The 22,612-nt window shown below is 42.1% G+C and overlaps 1 protein-coding gene across 13 annotated transcripts in view; it reads left to right on the top strand.

Moving 5' to 3' along the window:
• KIAA1217 (KIAA1217 ortholog) overlaps positions 1-22,612 on the top strand; it is a 359,020-nt gene that overhangs the window by 321,482 nt on the left and 14,926 nt on the right. For 10 of the 13 annotated variants that reach the window (XM_062569021.1, XM_062569017.1, XM_062569025.1 and 7 more), the window contains 8 exons: positions 4,189-4,319; positions 4,561-4,708; positions 6,364-6,853; positions 7,552-7,732; positions 13,031-13,185; positions 13,826-13,972; positions 17,015-17,134; positions 20,643-22,325. In XM_062569021.1, the coding sequence (XP_062425005.1) occupies positions 4,189-4,319; positions 4,561-4,708; positions 6,364-6,853; positions 7,552-7,732; positions 13,031-13,185; positions 13,826-13,972; positions 17,015-17,134; positions 20,643-22,325 (3,055 nt within the window). The remainder of the gene's footprint in view (positions 1-4,188; positions 4,320-4,560; positions 4,709-6,363; positions 6,854-7,551; positions 7,733-13,030; positions 13,186-13,825; positions 13,973-17,014; positions 17,135-20,642; positions 22,326-22,612) is intronic. The other 3 variants (XM_062569028.1, XM_062569027.1, XM_062569019.1) reach the window with 2 other exon arrangements.

The raw sequence follows: 22,612 nt of genomic DNA, 5'->3' as shown, positions 1-22,612 counted from the left end.
CAACAGAATAACAGTCCACTTAGCAGTCTTGGAGGCTGTCTGGTAGCAGATTCTGGGGAGGGAATACAATAACATGGCAACACACATGAAGTGCACATGGACCTGTGGCTGAGGGATTTTCTAAGTCAGAGATGGTATCCCCATATATGAAAGTCCTAGGAGGGCTGTTTACCTTTCATGAACTTAGAGGGTTTTTTCTTTCTTAATTTATGTAAAATTTGTTGTGCTTACCATCCAGATGTAAGGAATTCTGTAGAGTAATTCTTTTTTGGGTGACAAGAGCCTCTTTCTATTTTGTTTTTTAATCTTTCATCTGACAATGATCCCCAAGCTCTTACATTATACAAGGCAGAATATCACCCTATCCATGCTAGTCATGACATAGACTCTCCCCCAAACCTTCCCTTGATCGTGTCTTTTCCAGCCTGAAATGTCCTCATCTATTTAGTTTCTCTTCTTGTAGAAGGCATTCCATACATTTCATCATCCTGTTGTCTTTCTGTGTGCCCTTTCTAGCTCTAGTGTACCCCTGTGAGACAGGAGTGGGCAGAGAGGAGAGCCCTGCACGTGCTATTCCAGCTGTGAGCACACCATGACTTCGTGCAGTGGTGAGGTGATGGTCGCTCTGTCCTTGTGTTCCACATGAGCTTTCCATTTCAAAGCCAAGATCTCACTCACAAGTGCTGACAGTATGTTCAAAGTTTATTCCTGTGTAGAAAAACTTAGGTTTTATTGTGGTATTTAGTTTCATGTTTTTTCCCCCTCCTGTGCATTATTTTGCATATATTCGCAGTGAATTTAATCTTTAATTTTTTTTGTGGTCAATTAGTTCAGACGGTCTGTGCGCAGTGCTCTGCGTTCAGCTTTCATTTTCATTCTTTTGAATAATTTAATATCCTTTGGAGATTTTTTCACTACTTGATTCATCATCTCCTCTGAATCATTTATAATATGTTGAAAAGCACCAGTCCAACCACAGATCCCTGTGGAACCCACCAGCAAACCCCCTTTATTGAGTAAGATGTCCACTTATCCGTTCCGTTTGCTTCTGACATGTTATCCATGAGAGAATCCTCTTGTCCAACGGCAACTTTTCTTTCTTTGAAAGCTTTTGCTCAGATACCTTGTTGAAAGCCTTTTCCCTACATCTTGTCCCCAAACTTTTGTTGATTTCTTCAAAGGACCTTGTTTATTTGTGAGACCTGCCTTCTTTTTATTCTTTTACATTACTTCCTCCCCAGTACAGCACATTTATTCATGTGTCCACTAATACTGTTCATTAATACGATATCTACCAGTTACACAAATTACTCACCAATCTGCAGTTCCCTGAGTAGCTCTACCCCTTTTTAACAAATAATATTTTTATCATCTATGAGACTTTCCGCTACTTCGGTGCCAAAACAATTTTAGTCAAGAAGTTAAATACTTAATGTTAGTACTTCAACTATTTCATCCTTGAGTTGCTTTTGAACTCCAGGGTGAATACCATCTGGTCCGGGTGATTTGTTGCTATTAATTTTGTTGGTTTGTTTTGTAACCTCTTTTACTGATATTGCAATCTGAGACGGATCTTCTGATGCTTTTTGCCTAAAGAAAAATCTCAGCATAAGAGTTCACCTCAGCCTCTGTGGTAAACATAGATGCAAAAATCTATTTATCATGTATCATCCTTCTAAAACTGCATGAGAGTGAGTGTCCTGTTAACTGAGTTTTTCTGATTCCAATCTTTAAAGACATGTTGTTTCCCCAGTTATAGAAAAGAAACACTGGAGACAGCTTGATCTTGTGTAAATCTTTGGGTTCTGAGGACTGAAGTTTCTCTTCTCTTGTGCTTAGCAACAGGAGGCAGTTTAATATGGTATCCCTTGAGTAATTTCAGGATCAGCTGTTTAGTTTGATAGCATCGCTGTATGGAATCAAAGGTTTTATAGTTAGCCCCTTCCACATCTGCCGAAAGAACAAAAGGAAAGGAAAGACAACATTGTCTGCTAGCTGGAAGTCTTTACTTTATCCCTGTGTTTGTGATGATGTCGTAAACCTACCAAAACATTTGCCCATTCTTCATGTTTGTTCCCAGCTCTTCTTTCCACTCTTGAGCCCATTCAAGGTTCTCCCTTAACCTTTGTGTTCTCCAGGGAATTAGGATATCTGAGAAACTGCTTTTCCAGTGGTGAACAACAAAGGGAAGGGTGCACCCTACAATCCCCAAACTGGGACTGCCTGGTCCTCAGCACTGATGTCCAGACATTGGGTGGAAAGGATGCATCACTCCTGACAGCAGGAGCCTTTGCATTTTGCAGTGAGGTGAGGGAAAACTGAGTTCCTTTCCCAGCTCCTTCCTAGGTTATATCTGTCTGTGTCCTCCTATATTGCAAAGGGAGACACAGGGACAGCAGCCTCCTTGACTGGAAAAATATCCCGAGTAACGTTCTTTTGCTGCCATCATGTGGTCCTTTGAATAGTTTCTTGCAAGTACTCTTGTGCTAGTGGGAACTGTGATTCTCTGAGACATCCTCAAGGCAGTGTCTTGGGGGGGAGGTCCTAAAATAGGAGCATAATCATTTACCTTTGCTTCTGTTTGTGGTCAGTTCAGAAGCAACTTGTGATTCTCGATTCAAAATTATTTTATAATTCTAAGTTCTTAGTCTTTGGATTGAAGTAACTCTTTACTGCATGTGTTTGATGTCTGCATGTGTTTGATGTTCAAGTTCTGATATGATTTCTGTTTGTGTGCGTACCAGAAATACTTCTGTATTGATATTTTTGTTCTGTGCAACTATGTTTTCACCTTAAATTGACCTAAATGCAGACTAGTGCTGCAATGAATTTTTTTCATGTTTATCCCCTGTTGCTGGCTACCTGTTCCTTTCTTTTCGTCATGCTGCTTGTCCACTGAGATGGATCTAGATAATCACCTGGTTGAAAATAAATATTTTTTTGCTGGATTTTTTTCCCTTGTGCCTTGTGGCAATGCTGGCACAAGAGAAACATATGCAAATGCAAGACCTATGGCTGGTGTGGAAGGCAATCCTCCCCTACCCCTTTTCTGCAATCAGGCCATACCTCAGTTCTCTTACAGCAATTGCAAAACAGCTACCTGAGTGGACATGAGAAACAAGGCTCAAAATTAGGTTAAATAAGCAGTTGATTTGTCAGTTCAGTAACTGTTCTGCATTGTTTTCTAATGTGTAAATAAGCTGTTTCTCAGAATATTCCTTCTTTTAGTAAATTGTAAAGTAAATACCTTAACAGAGACAGATTTCTTGTGGAACAAATATTCAAGAGACAGTTATTTTGAGGTATTTATAGTTTTATTTGTTCTGGTTTTCTCTAGTTGAGCATAATGCACTTCAGGTGCTTTGTAAGCTTCTTTGTGGAAGCTTTAGTTAAAGCAATGTGATCTCCTCCCTAAATGGAAGTATGTGGACCCTGCCCCCCACCAAAGATCAGGTAAATATGACTGGAGCAGTCTGAAAATTTATGTGAAGCAAGGGAAAATACTAGAAAAGGTACTACAAAAGGTGATGAGAGAGTACTAGGTGGGGCCTGAGGAAGAATGGAGCAGCACAGATTGGGAAAAACACCTGGGGTGATTCGTTCTTGAGTCCAAAAGCTGTCCAAGAGCTGCACACAGTGCTGTCACATACTGTTTTGTTGGGACTGCTCATGGATTCTGCCTTGCAGAATCAGCCATATAAACAGGGTGGCATCAAGGGGCCATTAGTACCAGCTTTTGGTCTGTCACTCCACTGTTGTGCATTCCTTCATATGTCACCAACAGTGATAAAATGTAAGTGCAAAGCAGTGCTAAACATGGCAGTGCAAATGGATATCCCCTTCTTCTCAGCTTTGCATCCCCAACAGGCTGGCTATTGGATGTGCTTCACTGCCCCACTTGCCTCTTGCAGCACAGCTGCCCCAAGGCCAATATGCTCCACACATCTGCAGCATGTTCAAGAAATCAACACCTTGGGGCAGCTGCATAGATCCTCTACTGCGCACATAAGCATCTGGCATCCTTTTATCCCCTTGGCTTACCCTGCCCATTCTTTTTACCCTATGGTATCAGTTTTAAAGATGTCACAAGTGAGATTTCTGCTTTTGTTTAGTCCATTTGTTTCCACATATTTGATTATAACGTGGAAGTCCTGCTTAAGTTTCATTTCCACCTTTCTATTTTATCAGTGAGCTGGAGGGATTTGTCGAAGACCTGAAGAAGGATTCCACAGCCACCAACAAGACAGTTACGCTGAAAGATGTTGAAGATGGAGCCTTTCTTTTGCGTCAAGTGGGAGAAGCTGTTGCCACTCTCAAAGGTAGGCACTTTTCCTTTGTCCTTGCAATTTTAACCACTGTGGCTGAGAACAATTTTGCTTTTGACCTGAGGACATTAATTTTCACTTCTAAAAATATTTAAAATTAGGATTATGGGGCTTGTTGCTTGGCCCCTGGAGAGAGGCAGACACTCAAGTATGTAACATTCGCCACATTGTCAGTTTGTTTCTTCCTGAGGCTTTTATCATTTCCTCTAGAGCTTCACAGTTGTTGTCTTTGCAGGAGAGTTCCCGACGTTGCAGAATAAAATGCGTGCAATCCTTCGCATTGAGGTTGAAGCCGTGAGGTTCCTCAAGGAAGAACCACACAAGCTAGACAGCTTGCTGAAGCGTGTGCGCAGCATGACAGACATCCTTACCATGCTCAGGAGGTGAATTTGTTTCTTCAAAGCTAAGGAGTTTCCTCAAGCAGGCCTGGCTTTGGGTTTTCTTGGTCTCCCCAGAGTCAAGTGGTTCTGAGAAATGCAAACTTATTTGCAGTATTATGTAAATTCTTCCCAGAGCCTGCTGAAGGGAAATCAGATTAACCTTTCCTGTGCTCTGTGCCGTGATTCTTCTATGACCAACAGCCTTGGTTGTCTAGATGCTATGACTGAATCTAGCTCCCTCTGAAAACTTCTGAATTTGGGAGATACCTGGACACAAAAGCTCACAGAGTGGCATCAGTCCCATATCTGAGCCAAATAACTGCAGACATTTACAACAATCCAAGTTAATAGAGATGATATCTGACACTGAAACATGCATCTCCCAAAATATAAGAAATAACATAGGAAAGGATTTTGAGTGGATACAGATATACCAGGATGTTTTGAAAAAAGTAACAAATATTTTTCAAAATGCTTGTGAATTCACATGAATTCTTTATTCCGTTCTTTGCAGGTAAGATACTTTCTCTAAATCTGAAGTATTAGATAAAATTTGTGTACCTTAAGTACCACTGTTTAGTTATGTTTGTCAGAATATATAAGGAGCAAACAAAATCTGATTTGTATGAGGCAATAGGCATTGGGTTTAATTCCTCCTGAAAATTCTGACTGAATAAGGCGAAGCTGTCAAGGGTGGTGTTTGTTATCAATTTTACTTAAATTACAAAAAAATTAAAGTCAGAAGTATACTGTTACTGCCAATATTTTAAGGAATCTAGGGTTTTCATTCTTCCCCTGTCTCCTGGAGCAATGTAAATGATTTTATCAGTATTAGCAAAGGGTTAAAATGCTTTATATAGCAGATCTTCTGAGAGCTGCCCATCTACATAGTTTCATATTAGCTTTCTTTGCTTAAAAATGACTACAGTTATTTCTTGCCTCATCCCATTTGGGAATTAACAATGAGCTATGCATGTCGAAGTTTTACCAAAAGGATTTTTTGAAGCCACATTACGTATTAAAACTCATAAAGCATGTTTGAGTAACAGAGAAACTGATGACATTTGATGGATAGATATGACATTTGATAGATGGGGAAGCTCAGCCATTTCATAACTATTTGCCAGAAATGGTTGAATTGCTTTTCATCCTAAGCTTATTCCACCCTGAGCTCTTGACAGACAAGACCTGCATGAAGCATCATTTGAACGCTTTGTTTCAGCAACTTTCTAAACTGCTACCTCAAATTCTGTATGACTATCAATTTCCATGCTTATAAGCCAGGAATCTCTTGTTTATCTAGGTTTTGTTTAAAAAAAAATAATTAATTTCCATTCTGCCTCTAAAATCAATCCAACCTGACTTACCAGTTGGTCTAAAAGTGCCAGTTCATCTCTGAAGCTTTGTAAACATTTTAAAAGGCAAAAATATCCAAATTAGAGTGTCCTCTTTAAAAATCTGAATCAGTGAGTCTGAGAGGAAGCTATAAAATCACACCACAGAGTGCATCAGGAAGAAAAACACCATTGTGACATTTCTGTTGTGGTTGTTTTTCCTTTGCAAAAGCCTAAGGAGCACTCCTTTTTGTTAAGTATTGCTTGTGACAGACCTGTGTGCTAACGATGTGCCTTGCTGTTGTGTTCAATTTGGCTGGGCAGACACGTTACGGATGGGCTGCTGAGGGGTGTGGATCCCTCCCAAGCTGTGCAATACTCCACTATGGAAAAGACCACCACAGCCGAAGCTCTGAAAAACCAGGAGGAGCTCAAGCACGCCCAGGGACACACACAGCAAAATCTCACAGCAATTGCAGCAGAGTCCCAAGTGTCATCAGTCAAGTCGGAAGTTGTCCCCTTCTCAAACATGACAGTCCATCATGTGCAGAGCTCTCCTGTTGTCATCCATCAGTCCCAGCACTCATCAGCCCTGGTTAACCACAGTCAGAGTTCTCCTTCCACAGCCAGCCACGATGAAGGCCTGCCAGTGAGCAGCCACCCCACAGCCACCTCCCTGGAGCCAGCAGCAGGAACTCCAACTACGCAAGCCACTCCGGCACCGCACGTCTCCGTCAATGGTGCCACCATGCAAAGCCTTTTCATCGAGGAAATTCACAGTGCGAGTACCAAAAATCGAGCTGTATCGATTGAGGTATGGTGTGTTCTCCTCAACCAGTTGTCTTCTCTTTGGGTCCAGGCTCCCAGTCTCACTCTTGAGAATCAAAGTGGGATTTTCAGAAGCATTGTTTATAGGCTTAACCTCTGATGTCATAAAATGCTTCTGAAAGTATCCTCAGGTTTTAGATGTGACAATGTAAGAACATGTAACCAAAATGAGTCACTATGTGTTTTTTAATAACCTGTATAAAAGAAATAATTTTTAATAGCCTGTTTTTAAACAATAACATATTATTCTTTGGTAGGCCTTGCATAAGTGGATTTCAGTCATTCATTAATTCCCCATGCCCCTCATTTTGTAGAGGTAAAAATGAGAAAATAAAAAATTTCAGTGAATTCACACAGAGATATCCAGCAAACCCACAGCTGAACTCTCATGTCCTGTTACAGACATGCACATTAATCATCAGTGCAATATAGTAAGTCAGTGACCCTGATTTAAATTTTGCCTTTGTGCCTTTAGTGAGCAGCAGGCACTGCTGTTGTTTTATGATTGTGCTGTATGGAGGCCAGAGTAAGTACACAATTACAGTGTTACTATATTTTCTTTAATTGCTGACTACAACTGAAAGATTCTCACCACGTTGACCCGTAATGTTTATATGTGGATTTTTAAAAGTGATCACAACAGAAATTAGAAAGATAAACAAATGCTTTACTGTTTTTGCCTAGAAAGCAGAAAAGAAATGGGAAGAGAAAAGACAGAACCTTGATCACTATAATGGAAAGGAATTTGAGAAGCTCTTGGAAGAGGCTCAGGCTAATATAATGAAGTCAATTCCTAACCTGGAGATGCCTCCCCAGCCAGTTACCCTGACAAAAGGAGATGCAGTGGAAAAGTTAGAAGTCTCAGGTGAGGTCTGCTGTAGTAAATGGTGATAAGTAAGTAGTTGTCTATCTGCAAAAGAGAGTTTTTTTTTTTTTTTTTTTTTTTACTTAATGAATTTTTTTCAGTTTACAGGATTCTCTGTTCTTGATCCTACCTGTGAGAATGTCTCTGAGAAAGAACGTAGGTCCTGCTTACAGGGCACAGGACTGTATCTCAAAAGCACTGATTTTGCAGGCAGCACTGTGTGTAACCAACTGAACACAAATCCCAGGTGTTTGTTCTCTGGAGATAAACACACCTTGAGAGGAGGAGAGCTAGAATACACCTTGCTTTTGGCAGAAATGGGAGTATCTATATACTACAGTATATCTAGGGTACTATGTCCAGTTTTGCACTTAAAGGTTTAGCATTACAGAGGGCTCTGAAAGGAGCCACGAAGAGTTTGAGCATGAGATGAATAATATAGGAATGAGAATCTTAAAATCTCATTTTCTAGATATATGTATTATCAAAGGAAGATAAAGACATGCCTGAGGTTTCTGAGGACAGGAAGCCTTTCAGCTTTGCAAAACAAGTCCCAGTGAGTTCTAGCAGTTGGAAGCTGAAGCTAGAAAAGACAGATTAATAATTAGATGCCAAATTTTAACATTCAGGATAACTAAGCACTGAAACAGCTTTAATTATGAACATAATAGATTCTCTGCCATTTCAAACCTTTATGCAATGTTATGTTGCTTTCCAAAAGGCTGCTCAGATACACATTCTGGGCTTGTACATAAATATCTGCTTAGAAAGGGAAGACCAACTCACTTTATGTGCCTGATGGATAAAGACAAGAAGAAGTTTTAAATTGCAACTAGGAGGATTTAGGTTAGATATTAGGGGAAACTTCTTACTATTAAGGAAAGTGAAACATTGAAGAAGGCTGACTGAGGAGGAGGTAAGATCCCCATCATTGGAGAAAATGGGTTACACCAACACTGATCAAGAACAATACAGGTAGAGGTGAGCATGCTTCGTGGCAGCAAGATGATGATGTTTCTCTCTAGCCCTATTTTTTCACAATTTAACATTCAAATAAATGCTTGAACTTCTTCAAAATTAAAGGGTGAAGGAAGCTGTATCATCCAAACCTTCAATTTACCTCATTAGCTAGACGTGAGACACTTGCAAAATTCTTACCCAGGTATTTAAGAATATAAAAATATAAGAAATGCCCTGTTTGGTCAGAGTAATGGTCCACTCAGCTTAGTGGCATGTCTCTAACAGAGGCAATGGGAGATACTGTTTCAGGGAACACAGAAACTTGGGCACTTTCTGCAGTCTGTTAGTACTCTCCCAGCACCCCTAACTGTTGGATAAGCGATGTTAGAGGGACTATCCCAGCTTACTACTTTTCATATCCATTATGACCCTATTGTTTGTGAATTTCTCTAGTCCAACTCTGAACCTGCTAATACCATTTGCTTGCCCAGCCTCCTACGGCAGCCAGCTCCAGAAGTTCGCTCCCTACTGCATGAAGTAGCACTTCCCTTCATTTGTTCTGATCTCCTGTCAGTCCCAGTGAGTGCTCTCTAGTTCTACTATTTGTGATTTGCTGCTCTGCATTCCCTTTATAAAATCATGAAGGCAGTGGATAAACCTTGATCGTATCCTGGGGTCTTCAGCCTAACCCTCTCCAAATTGTGGAGTTGCAGCCTTTCTAGTTTCCCCTTCAGGATACCTGCTGTATCCCCTGGGTCACTTCAGTTACCCTCTGTAGCTCCAACACATCCTTGGACAGAGCTGTGGAGACTGCAGCTAAACACCCCACTCAAGGTGTGGGACACCAGCATTTTATTTAACTGCAAAACGATGCCCTATGACTTGTTTACACAGGCTTGTATAGCATCTGGGAAGGGTATTTTTATATCTAGCATTTTGTTCGGGGCACGTCTTTAGCACTGACAAGTTATTGCTGCTTGGATGTTCATTGACATGCAGGTTTGATATAAATTTGTTGAATCTTGCAAAATAATTTTAGAATTCTGGCACTGTTCAGTGAGGTTACTGGCTATTAACAGAATTAACTTGGATAATGCATGGCATGAATAGAAAATGTCAGTGAAAATAAATACCATATGGGTGCAGTGAGCTCTGACAACATCTTAGTGCTGAACACAGTAATAGAGAAGAATTTCTGAAACTCACATAGTTAACTAATCCATTTCCAGAATACAATTTTATACAGTGTGCAGCCAGCAGATTTAGAGAGAAATTTGATGAGATTGAAACATTTGCCTTCTGTTCTGCATAATGAATCCCGTAATAGTCACATAAATAAGTTGAGGGAACAGCAGAGCTTTTCCTTAATACCTGATTAAATATCTTGCATCACCCAAATCTTCTGCAGCTCAAGAAGAAAATTTCAACACACTACAGTCTTTGTTGTAGACTAGAAAACTGAGCAACATGTGGAAAGAGAGACCACCTACCCTAGCAATGTAAGACATACTGGCCATAAGTTTGTGGAGTCCTTTGCTGGCTTTGCTACAGAACCCAGATACATTACATTGCCAGAATATGTTGTCTTAGCTGGTCTCCACACAGAACCGGATTAAGAATCTTTTTTTCTTTTTCTTTTCTTTCTGAGAAACATTAAGTAGAATTAAATTACACACTTTATACAATTTTGCAGATGATTCTATAAATACTTCTTTCATCTCTGGACTCTAACTAATCTTTGTTTTCAAGATTGTTCAGAGAAAAATATGAGGAATTTCCATAAAACATGTACTAGAAATTGGGCTCCTTCATCTCTCTCTGTGCTTTTCCTTGTGATAATGCCCTGATTTTTCCAAGTGCTGAGTTAACAGTGGCTTCCATTAAAGACAATTTGCTTATTTGAGTACAAAGACTGCCTCAAAGCAGCCATTATTATTTACAGATTTTTTTAAAGACATGTCGTATCTTTTTGTGCAAGTCTAAAGCTATGATTGGAATAGATTCCAATCTGGCTGTACCTAATGGAGAATGCTTCAGCTCAGTGGAAGGGCTGGAGATTTTAGCATCCTGTATGGAAGACTTCCTTCCATCTTATTTACACAACTGCTGGTCTGGCACCAGAGAAGGTTTTGTAAGGTAGCATGTTTAATCATGACCACACTCAGACCCAGTGAATTGTACTTGTCTGTTTGGTCCTCACTCTTTAAACATGCTAGAAGAACTCAGCCAAGGAAGAAAATATTAGAGTAAAGTCTTTTCCTCTGAGGTTTTTCTCAGCAATCCTTTTGGACTGGGGAAATAAAATTGTTTAATAGAGAAAATATAAACCCAGCTCTCAAGTGTTATGTCTTGCCAAGTCTTGTGGCACTTACTCTGAGCAAAGCCCATTACAGCTTCTCCTTGAGGACCCCAGCTGGTGAATGAGAGTCGGATTTACCTTCTATTGCCTGTGCACCTGCCACACTCCCTGACAATTTCTATTGCCTTTATTTCTCCTTTTTTATTTTCCATTTTGAAGATGGAGATGGATGGATCTCTCACAAATATGAAAGATATGGTAGAAATCATCCTCTCTTTCTGCTGTCTGTGTCACCTGTCTAGTCTTGTTCTTCATGAGAGCAAGGAAAACTTTGCTGTTCTTGCGGTCAGACCTGCCACCAGTTTGATGGTAATAGGTTGAACAGACCTTTAAAGGAGTGGGGATTTGCAGAAGCCATGCATCACAGCCTGCTGAACACTGTCTTAGAGAATGAGTTTGATTTTCTGGCAGCAGATTAGAGCAAATCTTACCTTGCCCTGGTAGAAGTACATCTGGTGTCACAAAGTACTTAGTGGTGTGTATTGACAAAAGACGTGGTCTAATGTAAAGTGTGTCTGGAAATTCATTCTTGTTGCAATCCTGCAAGTGCCAGATAACCAGGGTGGAATGTAATACAACAGAGCATTTCTTTAAGCTTAAGCAGCTTTGAAGAACATTTGAGCTAACAAGGGAGTAAAGATGAGGCTGGGTCAGGCAAGGGCTGTGTCCAGCCCTGGTGCTGTTTCTGACAGTGGCTGTACAGTGCACACTGTCACAGCTCCAGATGTGCACAGTTATGTAATAGCTTGCCCAGAGGGAATACTCCCTCTTAACCCTAAACAGCTGCGTAATCTCAAAAGTAGGAGGTTTTTTAATTTTGGGTTATATTTATTCCAGCTGTTTATGTAACACACTGCATAGCTGCGGGAGGATTGTTCAATCACTCTTGAAAACAAACAGTGTAAAGGGAAGTGTGAAAATAATGGTTGTTGCCATGTATGTTGCTTAGTCTGTGACCAGAAACACATAGGGAGAAGTCAGTGTTTCAGCCCTGAGCAGGAAAATGCTGCTTCTGGAAAAAATACAGGCCAGTGATGATGGGGAAGAGCAGATGGCAACCATATGGGCAAGCAGTTGTGGGCAGAGGGGAATACCAGTCTGAGCAACTGGTCTTCTTGTGGAAAACGCCCTTCAGAAAGCAAAGGTTGACTCTGCTCTGCTACTGGATTTGGTATTTGAATCATCATGGGTTAGAAAACTGTAAGAGCCATTATGTTATAATTCAAAGGCAAAACTGGAATTGCTGGAGCAGTTGGTAGTAAGTAAAGCAAGAGTAAATGCTGGCTTTGAAGAGGAGCAAGTGCAGTTACCCCAGATGCTCCCTGCCCTGCCCAGTGGTGGTGGGACTTAGTGAACTGGGGAGGTAGCACCACCAGTGCTACCAGTGTTTCTATTTTCTCTTTCAGCCCTTGTCTGGACATAGGTGGTTTTGCTGAACTACAAGGTTGCTCTTCAGATCTTCTGTTAGCCCCTTGCTGGCAGCACCTTCCAGGCAGGCCAGAAGTGTGTGTCGCTTGCTTCAGAGATGCTGAGCACAATGAGAAGCCTCCGGATTTGGCTTTCACTAGTATTCACGTCTGTGGCCATGTTTTCAAAGGAGGGTACAAGGCCACTGTCTGTAACCAGGCATCCAGCTGAACCTGTCCTTTACTTTCAAGTGGTGATTTCCAGAAGTGTGCTGAGCTCTCATGCATCTACATGCAAGGCTGAAATCCCAGGCACAGTGACGTGGGAAGCAGGAGTTTCATGGCAAATTTCTAGGTGAAATGACCTGACTCACTGTGCAAACGCAGAGCTGCTTGATTTTGTTCAAGGCAGTTCCACTTGAGCCAAATATGTTTCTGATGATTGCATACTGAGCAGCAGGACATTTTAAAACAATATTCTTTTTCTTTCCAACTTGAGGCAGGGGTGCAAACACTTCTTTCCCTCCTTTGCCTTTACCAGTGCTCACTTTGTGTTGCCCTGTTCACTTGCAGAAGACATTAATGATGCAGAACAGGAGAACGACAAGCTGACCAAGTCCCCACCACCTCCACCTCCACGGCGCAGTTACCTGCCAGGGTCCGGACTAACCACAGCGAGAGCGGGAGATGTCATCCATGCAGTCAGGAAAGAGGCAGCCGCTGTCAAGGTTTGATGATTCAGACTCTAAGCAATCAGACTGCTGGTGAATTCCCAGACTTGGGCTTGTCTATAAACCACAAAATAAGCTGAGACAGAGCTATGTCCTGGAGAACTACTGAAACCACTTACCAAGAAATGCTGCCCTTTGAGCAAAAGAGCCAGTCAGGTTTGATCAGTTGTGTTTACAGGAGTCTTGCCTTGCCTCACTGATCTCCAAACAATGCAGAAGGCAAGTCACAAGCTGTTTTCATCCAGTGCGGTAAGAAGATTAAAAATAAAAATAAAAAAAAAAAAAAAAAAAAAAGAGCACACCTCACACAGATGGAAAGATCAGCTCAGAGTGGAGAGAGTTTTCACAGAAATAATGTAAATGAGTTTTTTGGGCTTCCTTTTCCTATTTGTTCTGTTCTCTGCAAGGGGAGGAGGGAAGTCTAGGGTAGGAAGATCTTTATATTATGCATATGCCACCACATCGGCCATATTAGTTTCTTTTGAACTGATGAAATAGCAGTCTTTTTAGATCAGAGCATTACAAGGAGAGGGACCTTGCAACAGGGGTATTGCGATGGTGTTGAATTTACTGTGTTTGCTTTGCCTTAGGAAGGCTCAGTTATATTGGCTGTCTGGCCTTTCTCATCCACTTTTAGGAATGCAGTGAAGACACTGGGCAAATAGTGCAATCCAAAGCCGCTAAGGAGGATCAGGCTTTGTCTTGGAGCACAGGGCTTGCTGCAGCACCAGCTGCAAAAGACGAAGAAGAAGAAGAAGGAGATAAAATAATGGCAGAACTACAGGTAATGCCCTTCGGGTTGTGCGTGGAGGTACCTGAGCCCAGTATCACTTCCGACTCTGAACATGAAGGAAAGTAGGTCTGCCAGTCTCGCCTGCTCCTCCTTCATCACATTGGATGGTGCCAGATTATGTAAAAATCATCCAGTTTTTTCAGGACGCCTGGAGCTAAGAGAGTGCTCAGGGATGCTGGGGTTGCCAAGGGGGAATCCTTGCAGGCACACACACAGATGGCACTGCACTGAAATATGTATTCAGTGTGGTCACTATTGGCCGTGTGTTTCTCACTTGGTGCCAGGCCATGCAGTGCTGGGAGCATGTCACCGCTGTTAATGGTGGGAGCAGAGAGCAGGGAGGCCGTTCCCACCGGGCTGCACAGCCCTGCCCTGCACCGCACACGGCCCAGTTGTCATGTTTCCCAGAGTGCTTGAGTACTGAAATGTTTCCCATTGTGTAACATAGATTGCTCTGTCTGTGGCACAGAAGTCGTGCTCTCGCGCTTGGCCTTCTCTCAGCAGCACAGGCAGCGACACTGCAGTGAAAGCCAAATACGGCAATTGGTGAAGAACTAAAGGTGGACAAATACACTTGTGCTAGTCAACACAACATGATGGAAAATAGATCTATCAAGGGGAACAGCACTGGTCAGGTAACAGGTTAGGCTACTTAAAGGAAGTTGTATAACCATAAGCATTTCTGTAAGGCATTCAATCAAATACCATACCACATTCTGGTTAAAATCAACCACCACAGAGTATACAAAAATACCCACAAGAGCACTGAAGGATGTCTGGCTCTGAAAGTGTTGTCACTGATGCAGATGTTTGCAGTCAGGTCCCAGAGGGATCAGCCACGTGTCTGTGCTGCTCTGTGTTTTTATCAATGGACTAGCCGTAAATTTAAAATCCTTACTGCTTAAATCAGTTTAAATCTTAAAGCTAGTGAATTATGAGAGCAGAGGGATGATAGCAATAGTCATAATACATTTGAATTAACTGAAATGTAAAGTCCCTGTGAAGGGCAACAAATACAGACCAGACCGCAACAGCAGGTCCGCGGGAAGAGTAGGAGTCACAGTAGCAAGTTAACCAGTGCTCCAAGGGCAGAGCAGGGGCCTTTGGGTGTAGATGTGAGAGAACTTATTTCTGTGTACAAGATCGGTGTGATCAGCCCGCGTCTGCTGCACGCCTGTGTGGGTGTCCATGCATGCTCTGTTTACAAAGTTGTTAATAGAATGAAGGTCCAGAAGTGACTTTGAATGCACTGCAATGGTAATCATGGCATTGCACTGTGCAGCTGACCATAACTTCATGGGAAGGGCTAAATGACTTTTTAATCTAGCAGACAAATGCATAATGAAAATCAGCTGCTGAAGCTCAAGCAAGGCAAACCGTATTTAGAGACTGGTGCAGGTATTTCAGAGCAAAGCTGATGATAAACAAACAAAATACCAAGGGAAATAATGGATTCTTCATCACTTAAAATCTGAAGGACTTTGAGGACCTCTTTGTGCATGATATGCTTATCCCAGAAACACGCTGCTAGCCTCTCAAAGGGGTAAAAGTCTGGAGAAAGTCTGTACCCTCTATTGTTGGAGGACTGGGACTGCTTGTTCTTACAGTCCCCTGTGGTCTCATACGTTCTGGCTCATAAACATACGTATGAATAGGATGTAGTGAAAAACTAGCAGAAAATCTACACCCTGATTTTTGCACTGAATATTTTTTTTTATTATTATTACTGCTCTAATTTTTAATAAACATGCAACAGATATGGGGAGTGCAATATTTAAAGAAGGGCCTGACTTTTAATCTGTTTATAGGGCTATTAATTTCATGAGAGTTGCCAGCAATTAAATAATTTTCCTAATACTTTGTATACCAATATCATTTTCTTGTGCATGGCTCCCTCACCCCTTGGGCAGCAGAACTCAATGCCTGTTTATCTCACTGGTGACAGTGCGCCAGTATTGGCCAGCAGAAATCCCAGTGACGCACACTTGGAGCAGTGCACGTCATGGCAATGCTGGCTGTGCTTCCCTGGACCTGAGAACCCGAGAGAGAGAAACCCAACAAAACAAAACAAATCATGAGAAAAAGCTACAAAGTCCCTGCCCTGAGGTTGAGTGGTTCCTAGCCCATGTGCTGGACTGTTTCTGGAGCAGGAGGAACCTAGAGGAGACTGTCATCATCTGGAGCATGAGTGAGGGCTGCAGTAAAGACGTGTCTCCAAGTCAAAAGCTTTAATAACAGAATTTTTATGGGGAGAAGTGGAGTTATGTAGTTCTTGAATGATATGCCATCAGACGGAATGAACTGGGAGCTGACTGGACAGCGATGGTGGGAAGTATTTATATGCCCTCTTCTCTCATTTATTGAATGCTTAAAACCTGTTGCTCGTACCTCCTCCTCACTTTCCTACAGGCAATGTATAGACCATTTTGCAGACAAGAACAGTTAGGAAAGAAAAATATATTTCAGCCCCATCCGGGGGAACAGCAAACCACTGCTAATAATCACAAGGAGTGGAGCTGAGAAAGCATAAAGGAAACACAGTAAAAACACTGGGAGGCAGCAAATGGACTAAAGAGCTTTGAGATTTGTTTATTTTAAAATACGAAATCTTAAGCTTAGTCATTAACTGATATATGATCAGGCCAGATTATGTTTAATGAGGATTTTGAGGGAATCATTTGGCTACTGGTTCTGTCGTGAGCCCAACGTTTGCTGGAGCTGCCCTGGGCTCCCTGGTTAAGTTTGGATAATTTGCAGCACCTCTGCGTGCCTCAGTTTCCTCATACGTAAAAATGAACATCAAACTTGTCTCTTTGAAGGGGGCGCTGAGATCAGAGTTGTGAGCTGGAGTGCAGTTGTAGCAAATTGGAAGTACTCCCTATTTCTCTTAGTTGATAGTTTTGTGAGGTTGTAATTAATATGGTTGAGCTGTAAATGTTAAAAACAAATGCTGTATTTGCAGTTGATCATCTCCAGAGGTTTCTGTGTAAAAGCTACCTGGCCTCCTGATAACTTGCAGTATTTATTTCCTAGGCTTTCCAGAAGTGCTCTTTTATGGATGTAAACTCAAACAGTCATGCTGAACAGTCCAGAAACGATACACATGTTAAAGACATAAGGCCTGGGACTTTAATGCAGCACAAAGAAAAGAAGGTAACAAGTGGTGCTTGCAAACATGCCACCCGGTCTGGCATAACCTTCTTTCCTTGTTTCAAAACTAATCTTGAATCTCCTGTCCTGTTCTCTCTATCCTCCCCCCTCCACTGCTGCCCAGTCATTTTCTTTCTTTTATCCTAGTACGGGTCAGAAATGCACAGATGGAGTGTTATATCAGTGTACATGATGTGTCTAATCATCTGTAATACTTATACAAGGATTGTACAGAATTTTAATGTTATGTGAAAACAAAGTTATAGAAGGATCCATCAGTTTCCTTCTCAGAGATGCTCTCACCTCTCAAATGATCCTCTTGGTGCTATTATGGCAATGGAAGAATGGGGTAGCATCTCTCCTACAGCCTTGTCCTCTCCATGAGGCGAAATAGTGATTCTTCTCAGTCTTAAGTGCCACTTCGGAGAATTTTTGCTTCATTTGTTTGTTCCAGAAGTAGTTACTAGATATTCAGGAATTACATTCAGTTTACTGGAAGATAAAGCCAAGATGGATGGTTCAAAATGGCCTTCTTTCTGCAAGTTGGGCCAAAGTTTCACACTTCAGTCATGGGATTTATGTGAGGTGTCTCACATCAGGGGACATAGCCACTCAAGGCAGAATTTCGCAACTGTGTCTAGACTGTTGTTGCTATTTGAGTTAATTTGTCTTAGTGGCAGTGAGTGTGCAGGACGAACAATAGGAAACTATTTCTGCCTTTTTTTTTTTTTTTTATGTGGATTGAGTGAATTGAACCGTTGCTAGGTTTAGAGGTGGTCATGCAGACATGACAGCTTGTCTGTCAGCCAAATGCCAATTTGCAATGAAATAGGGACGTGATGGTGGGGAATACACAGCTCTTCTGCACAGCATTTCAGCTTTGTGGGTCATTCTTTCTTTTCATGTTTGCAAACCGGAAATACAACTTGCTCCCCCCCAGCTCCCCAGGCACTTTATAGAAGTTGCACTTCAGCCTCATTTAACAGAAACTGGGGCAGAGAGAGAGGAAAATGACCTTCCCTAGGTACCTTGGGGCAGAGGAGACCCCAGCTGCTGTAACCGTGGTGAGCTACCTCTGCGTAGGGCAATACAGTTGTTATAAAACGTGCTGTGATACCTAAATGGTGATGCCTGATATGGTAGTAGTGTCAAGGTACTTCCACAAAACTGCTTTGGTCAGGGCAGCGCATTGTACGCAAGAGCTTGGAGCTGCCCAGACAGCAGGTCTGGTCCAAAGCTGAGAACACCTGATTGGGTGAGGGTGCAAGTTCATGTGGATTACTAAATGAAAAACAAACAAACAAACAAACAAACAAATTGCTTTCTTGTGAGGTGGATGACAGTGATTTGGAGCAAAAAATAGCGTGACCATGTCTGTGTTCATCCTCGCTGCTACTAGCATCAGATTTTAAAGATCATATTGCCACACCAATATCTAGGTCTACTACACATGCTGTAGCACAATGTTTCTTTGAAAGGTGCTGCCTAGTAATTGTCACAAACTGCTATTTATTGGAATAACCCAAACTCCAGGAAACTGAGGTTGATGAGCTGTTTTGTCATCTAACATGACAGTGTGGGTTATTAGCTTTAGATAATAAGGAGCCTTATGGTGATGATAAACTCATAGAGGAATGAGTATTACTATTTTTTTTTGAGAGAAAGGTGGCATTACTAAAATGAGGTATATTGTACAATGAAACCTTAAGATGTTGCACTGATGTTTGGAACAGGAAGTATAACTTAATAAAAAAGAAATAGAGAAATGGGAATTGAGTCATAAAGTTGGGGGTATGCAGGGCAAGTTGCATTAAATGGACTGGCCAAACTGTAGGAGTGCCGGCACAGAGTGGGAAAGGAAAGCATTTACCGCTTAGTCAGGCTGGGCCTGGCATGAGCAGGAGCCCCAGCGTTTTGTTCTGCTACCGGCTGTCAGCATGAGATGCAGCTCATGTGGGCTGCACACTGGTGCCTCTCTGGCTGTGCTTGGTTTGCGTGATAGTTCCTAGGTATTTAGAAATATGAGGCCTTCAAGGTACCCTTGGAGCAGCTGCATAGCCTTATTGTACTAATAAGGCTCAGCTACAGTAGAGATGATCTGTAAACCTGGTCTACTGCTTTCTTCCTCCTTTGCATAGTGTATGAAATTCTTCTGTGTAAAATACTCGCATAGACTATAAGAGACTGTACATAAGGAACCCCTGTGTGCACTGGGAGTACATGAGCTAGCCAGGCTGTGGATTACTGTACCGTCACTCCTTCTTCTTGACTGTGACAAACTGACTGTCCTGCCTGACACTCGGCACATACTGTTGCTAATGTAAATGTAATCTGTCTCAATGGTGTGGGGACAGGCTCTGACAAGTCAGGCTCTCTTCTCAAGCAATGGGTCTTTGGCTCACTCCCATCACCCAGCCACACGCGAGGCTCTGTTCCTTCCTGGCAAACCACCCATTGATGGTAGAGCTGTCCCGTGCATTGGCCATAGGCACTGTATTTCTTCAGGCCATACCATCACCCTGATGATTGGTGAGAGCAGTAGGTCGCAAGTAATTAGGTTTATCACAAGCAGTTACTTATACTTAAAAAAAACCAAAAGAAACAAAAAAAAGGCTCTTCCTTTTCAGCTTGCTATTATGAAATAGCATCTCAAGGAGCCCTTATTTAAAAATAAGGAAAAAAGCTCCCTTAAATTTACATTTCTGGGAATATACTACTTTTGAGCTAAGGGATGGACTCTTTGCATGCTGTTCAGAGTTGCTTCTATAAATGAATGTATCTCATTGTTTCATTCTGCACATTCAAAAGTGCTGGATGCCTCTTAACTTGGGAGGTAGGAGTACTTCTAAGTTGCAGTAAGGATTTAGAAATGCTCAGACTGTGACTATATTAACTGTTATAAATCATCACTGCTCAGATGTAAGGAACATTAGAAATGGTAAAAAGTTTTAAGCTGAAAAGCAGCTTTTTTCCAGTATAGCACTTATTTTAAGGCTAGCCAGAGTCTATCATTCAGCGCTCCAGTGAACTAGGAAGTGGTAGCAACCTTCTGTCAGCCCTTACAAATGAGACTCCCTTTGATGTGTCCCAGGGGAATTTAATCAAATACTCTGATTCTTTTCAACTTCAATCATATATAACAAAGGCCTTTTTTTTAATGGAAAAGTAAGTCGTTCAACATAGCATTGTGTTGGAAATAAGGTAATTAGTGTGCTTTCAAATATTCTGGAGGCCTTGTTAAAACAGGAGTCCTAGGTTACAACCCATGCTGGCCACATGCATAGCACAGAGCAGTAACATCATACGCTGTTCTGCCAGAATTTGGAATTTTGCCCCGAAGAAATACAGGAATCAGATGACAACTTCAGACATGTCTCTGCAGCTGTAAACCCAGTGGTGAGTTCACGAGGGCTGCGCTTCCCCTGAGAGTGTGATGATTAATTTTTGGGGAAAAAAAGGCCTGTAAAAGTCACAGCCCTGAATAACTAAGTAATCCGACTTTCCCCCTTAGGTGTATGGGGCTACAACAGGACCTCCCACAGATAGTGACCATCCTAAAGAGAAGAGGGAAGGGAAAACTGAAGAAGAATTGGGTTCTGATTCATCCAGCACAGCTGACAGTAAAATTGGCTTTTCAATGAATGACAGTTCTACATTTAGCAAGGGTTTGTTTGTAGACAGTAGAGACTATTCTAACAAAACCCTCCAGAATATGAGCACAAACCTGTCTGGTGTCAGTTTGCCAGAGGATGACAGAAGAAGAGGGGCTCAAGATATTTTAGAATCCCATTTTCCAGCTGTTGAAACTGGAAAACAAAAACCAAACTACGGACTCCCACGAGATGCTCTCCAGGGCCTGTCTCCTGGTCAGCCCCTGCAGAGCATGGGCAAGCATGTCCCTATCAGCAGTGTTGCCCCTCTCATGAGGCAAACAGAGGCCTCGGCACCTCCTGGTTTCTCACAGGAGCAAGAGCTATCTGCAGTCAGCTGCAACCAGGTCATGCTAAGACCTCAAGCATCTAGAAGTAATAGTGTGACCTACATGGAAGAAACAGAGTCTCCAGCCAGCTCTCCAAGTGAAGACAACCCACCCACAGAAAACATTGCCTTCATGATTACCAAAACAGCTGTCCAGGTCCTCTCAAGTGGGGAAGTTCATGATATAGTCAGCCGGAAAGGAGGAGATGTGCAGACAGTGAATATTGATGCAAGAAAGGACATGGCCTTGGAGAAAGGTCTCCCAGAAAACACAGACAGCGAAGAACCAGTAGTGTGTCTGGACAAAAAACCAGTAATCATCATTTTTGATGAACCAATGGATATTAGGTCAGCATATAAACGTCTTTCTACTATATTTGAGGAATGTGATGAGGAGTTGGAGAAAATGATGACAGAGGAAAAGATAGAAGAGGAGGAGGAGGAAGAAAATGAAGCACATGAAATTCCTGGGATCCAGAAGGAAGAGCCACCAGTAGTTAATGACAGAAAAGCAATTGCAGCTTATTCAGCAACTCATGGGCTCAACCAACAGTATATATTTAACCTTCAATCATCTTCTGACTCTGCAGAAATCGGAACTCCTGAGGAGCAAGAGAACATAAAGACCAGTTTTAACAAATATAGTCAAATTTATGGGCTAAACACAGAAGCAAACTTGGACTCTGCTGATCAATTTGGAAGCAGGCAGGATTCTAAGAAAAAATTTAAATTTAAATTCCCTAAAAGGCAGCTGGCTGCTCTGACTCAGGCAATTCGTACAGGCACCAAGACTGGGAAGAAGACCTTGCAGGTAGTGGTTTATGAAGAGGAAGAGGAAGACGGGACCCTTAAGCAGCACAAGGAAGCGAAGAGATTTGAAATCACAAGGTCTCAAGCCGAGGACACTGACAAAAATCCTCCTGGCAAGCAAGAGTCCTCTCCCAGACCTGCAGCATCTCTTTCTAGGACTGATGAAATTCGACAGAACACATACCGGACGCTAGACAGCCTTGAGCAGACTATAAAGCAACTGGAGAACACCATCAGTGAAATGAGCCCAAAATCTATCCCCGAAAGCCCACACAACCCTGAGGGAAGCACTGCCCCATTCTCTGCCCAGGTAGTCCCAGAGACGCCAGCTCAAGAGCTTGTAGTGCTGGATGAGAGCCATACTGGTGTAGCACCCCCTCCGCCAATCCCCACCACTTCACGTAAGGTACCTTCGTCCGAGAAATCAAAACTCCAACTGCTTTCTAAAAATCTGCAATAATCACCATAAACAAGAGGGTCTTGTGATTTGTTGCTTCCTTTCAGGTGGCTTGTCTGGTCTCCCCACGAGGTGTCTAACAGCTAATAGAGCGTTGTTTTTACCTTTGCTGCTGATTGGTGACGGGCAAACGCAGGGGAGCTGGGTCAAATAATCTGCTGTGTGAAATGACAAGTGTCACTGACATGAAATCCAGTTTGATCAGTAGTTGAGCAGTTTTCTCCATTTGATTCTTG

This window comes from Rhea pennata, chromosome 2, assembly GCF_028389875.1.
Source record: "Rhea pennata isolate bPtePen1 chromosome 2, bPtePen1.pri, whole genome shotgun sequence".
NCBI classification, from domain to species: domain Eukaryota; kingdom Metazoa; phylum Chordata; class Aves; order Rheiformes; family Rheidae; genus Rhea; species Rhea pennata.
Note: the sequence above shows the minus strand (reverse complement) of the source record. Positions and strands in the feature narration are given on the sequence as shown.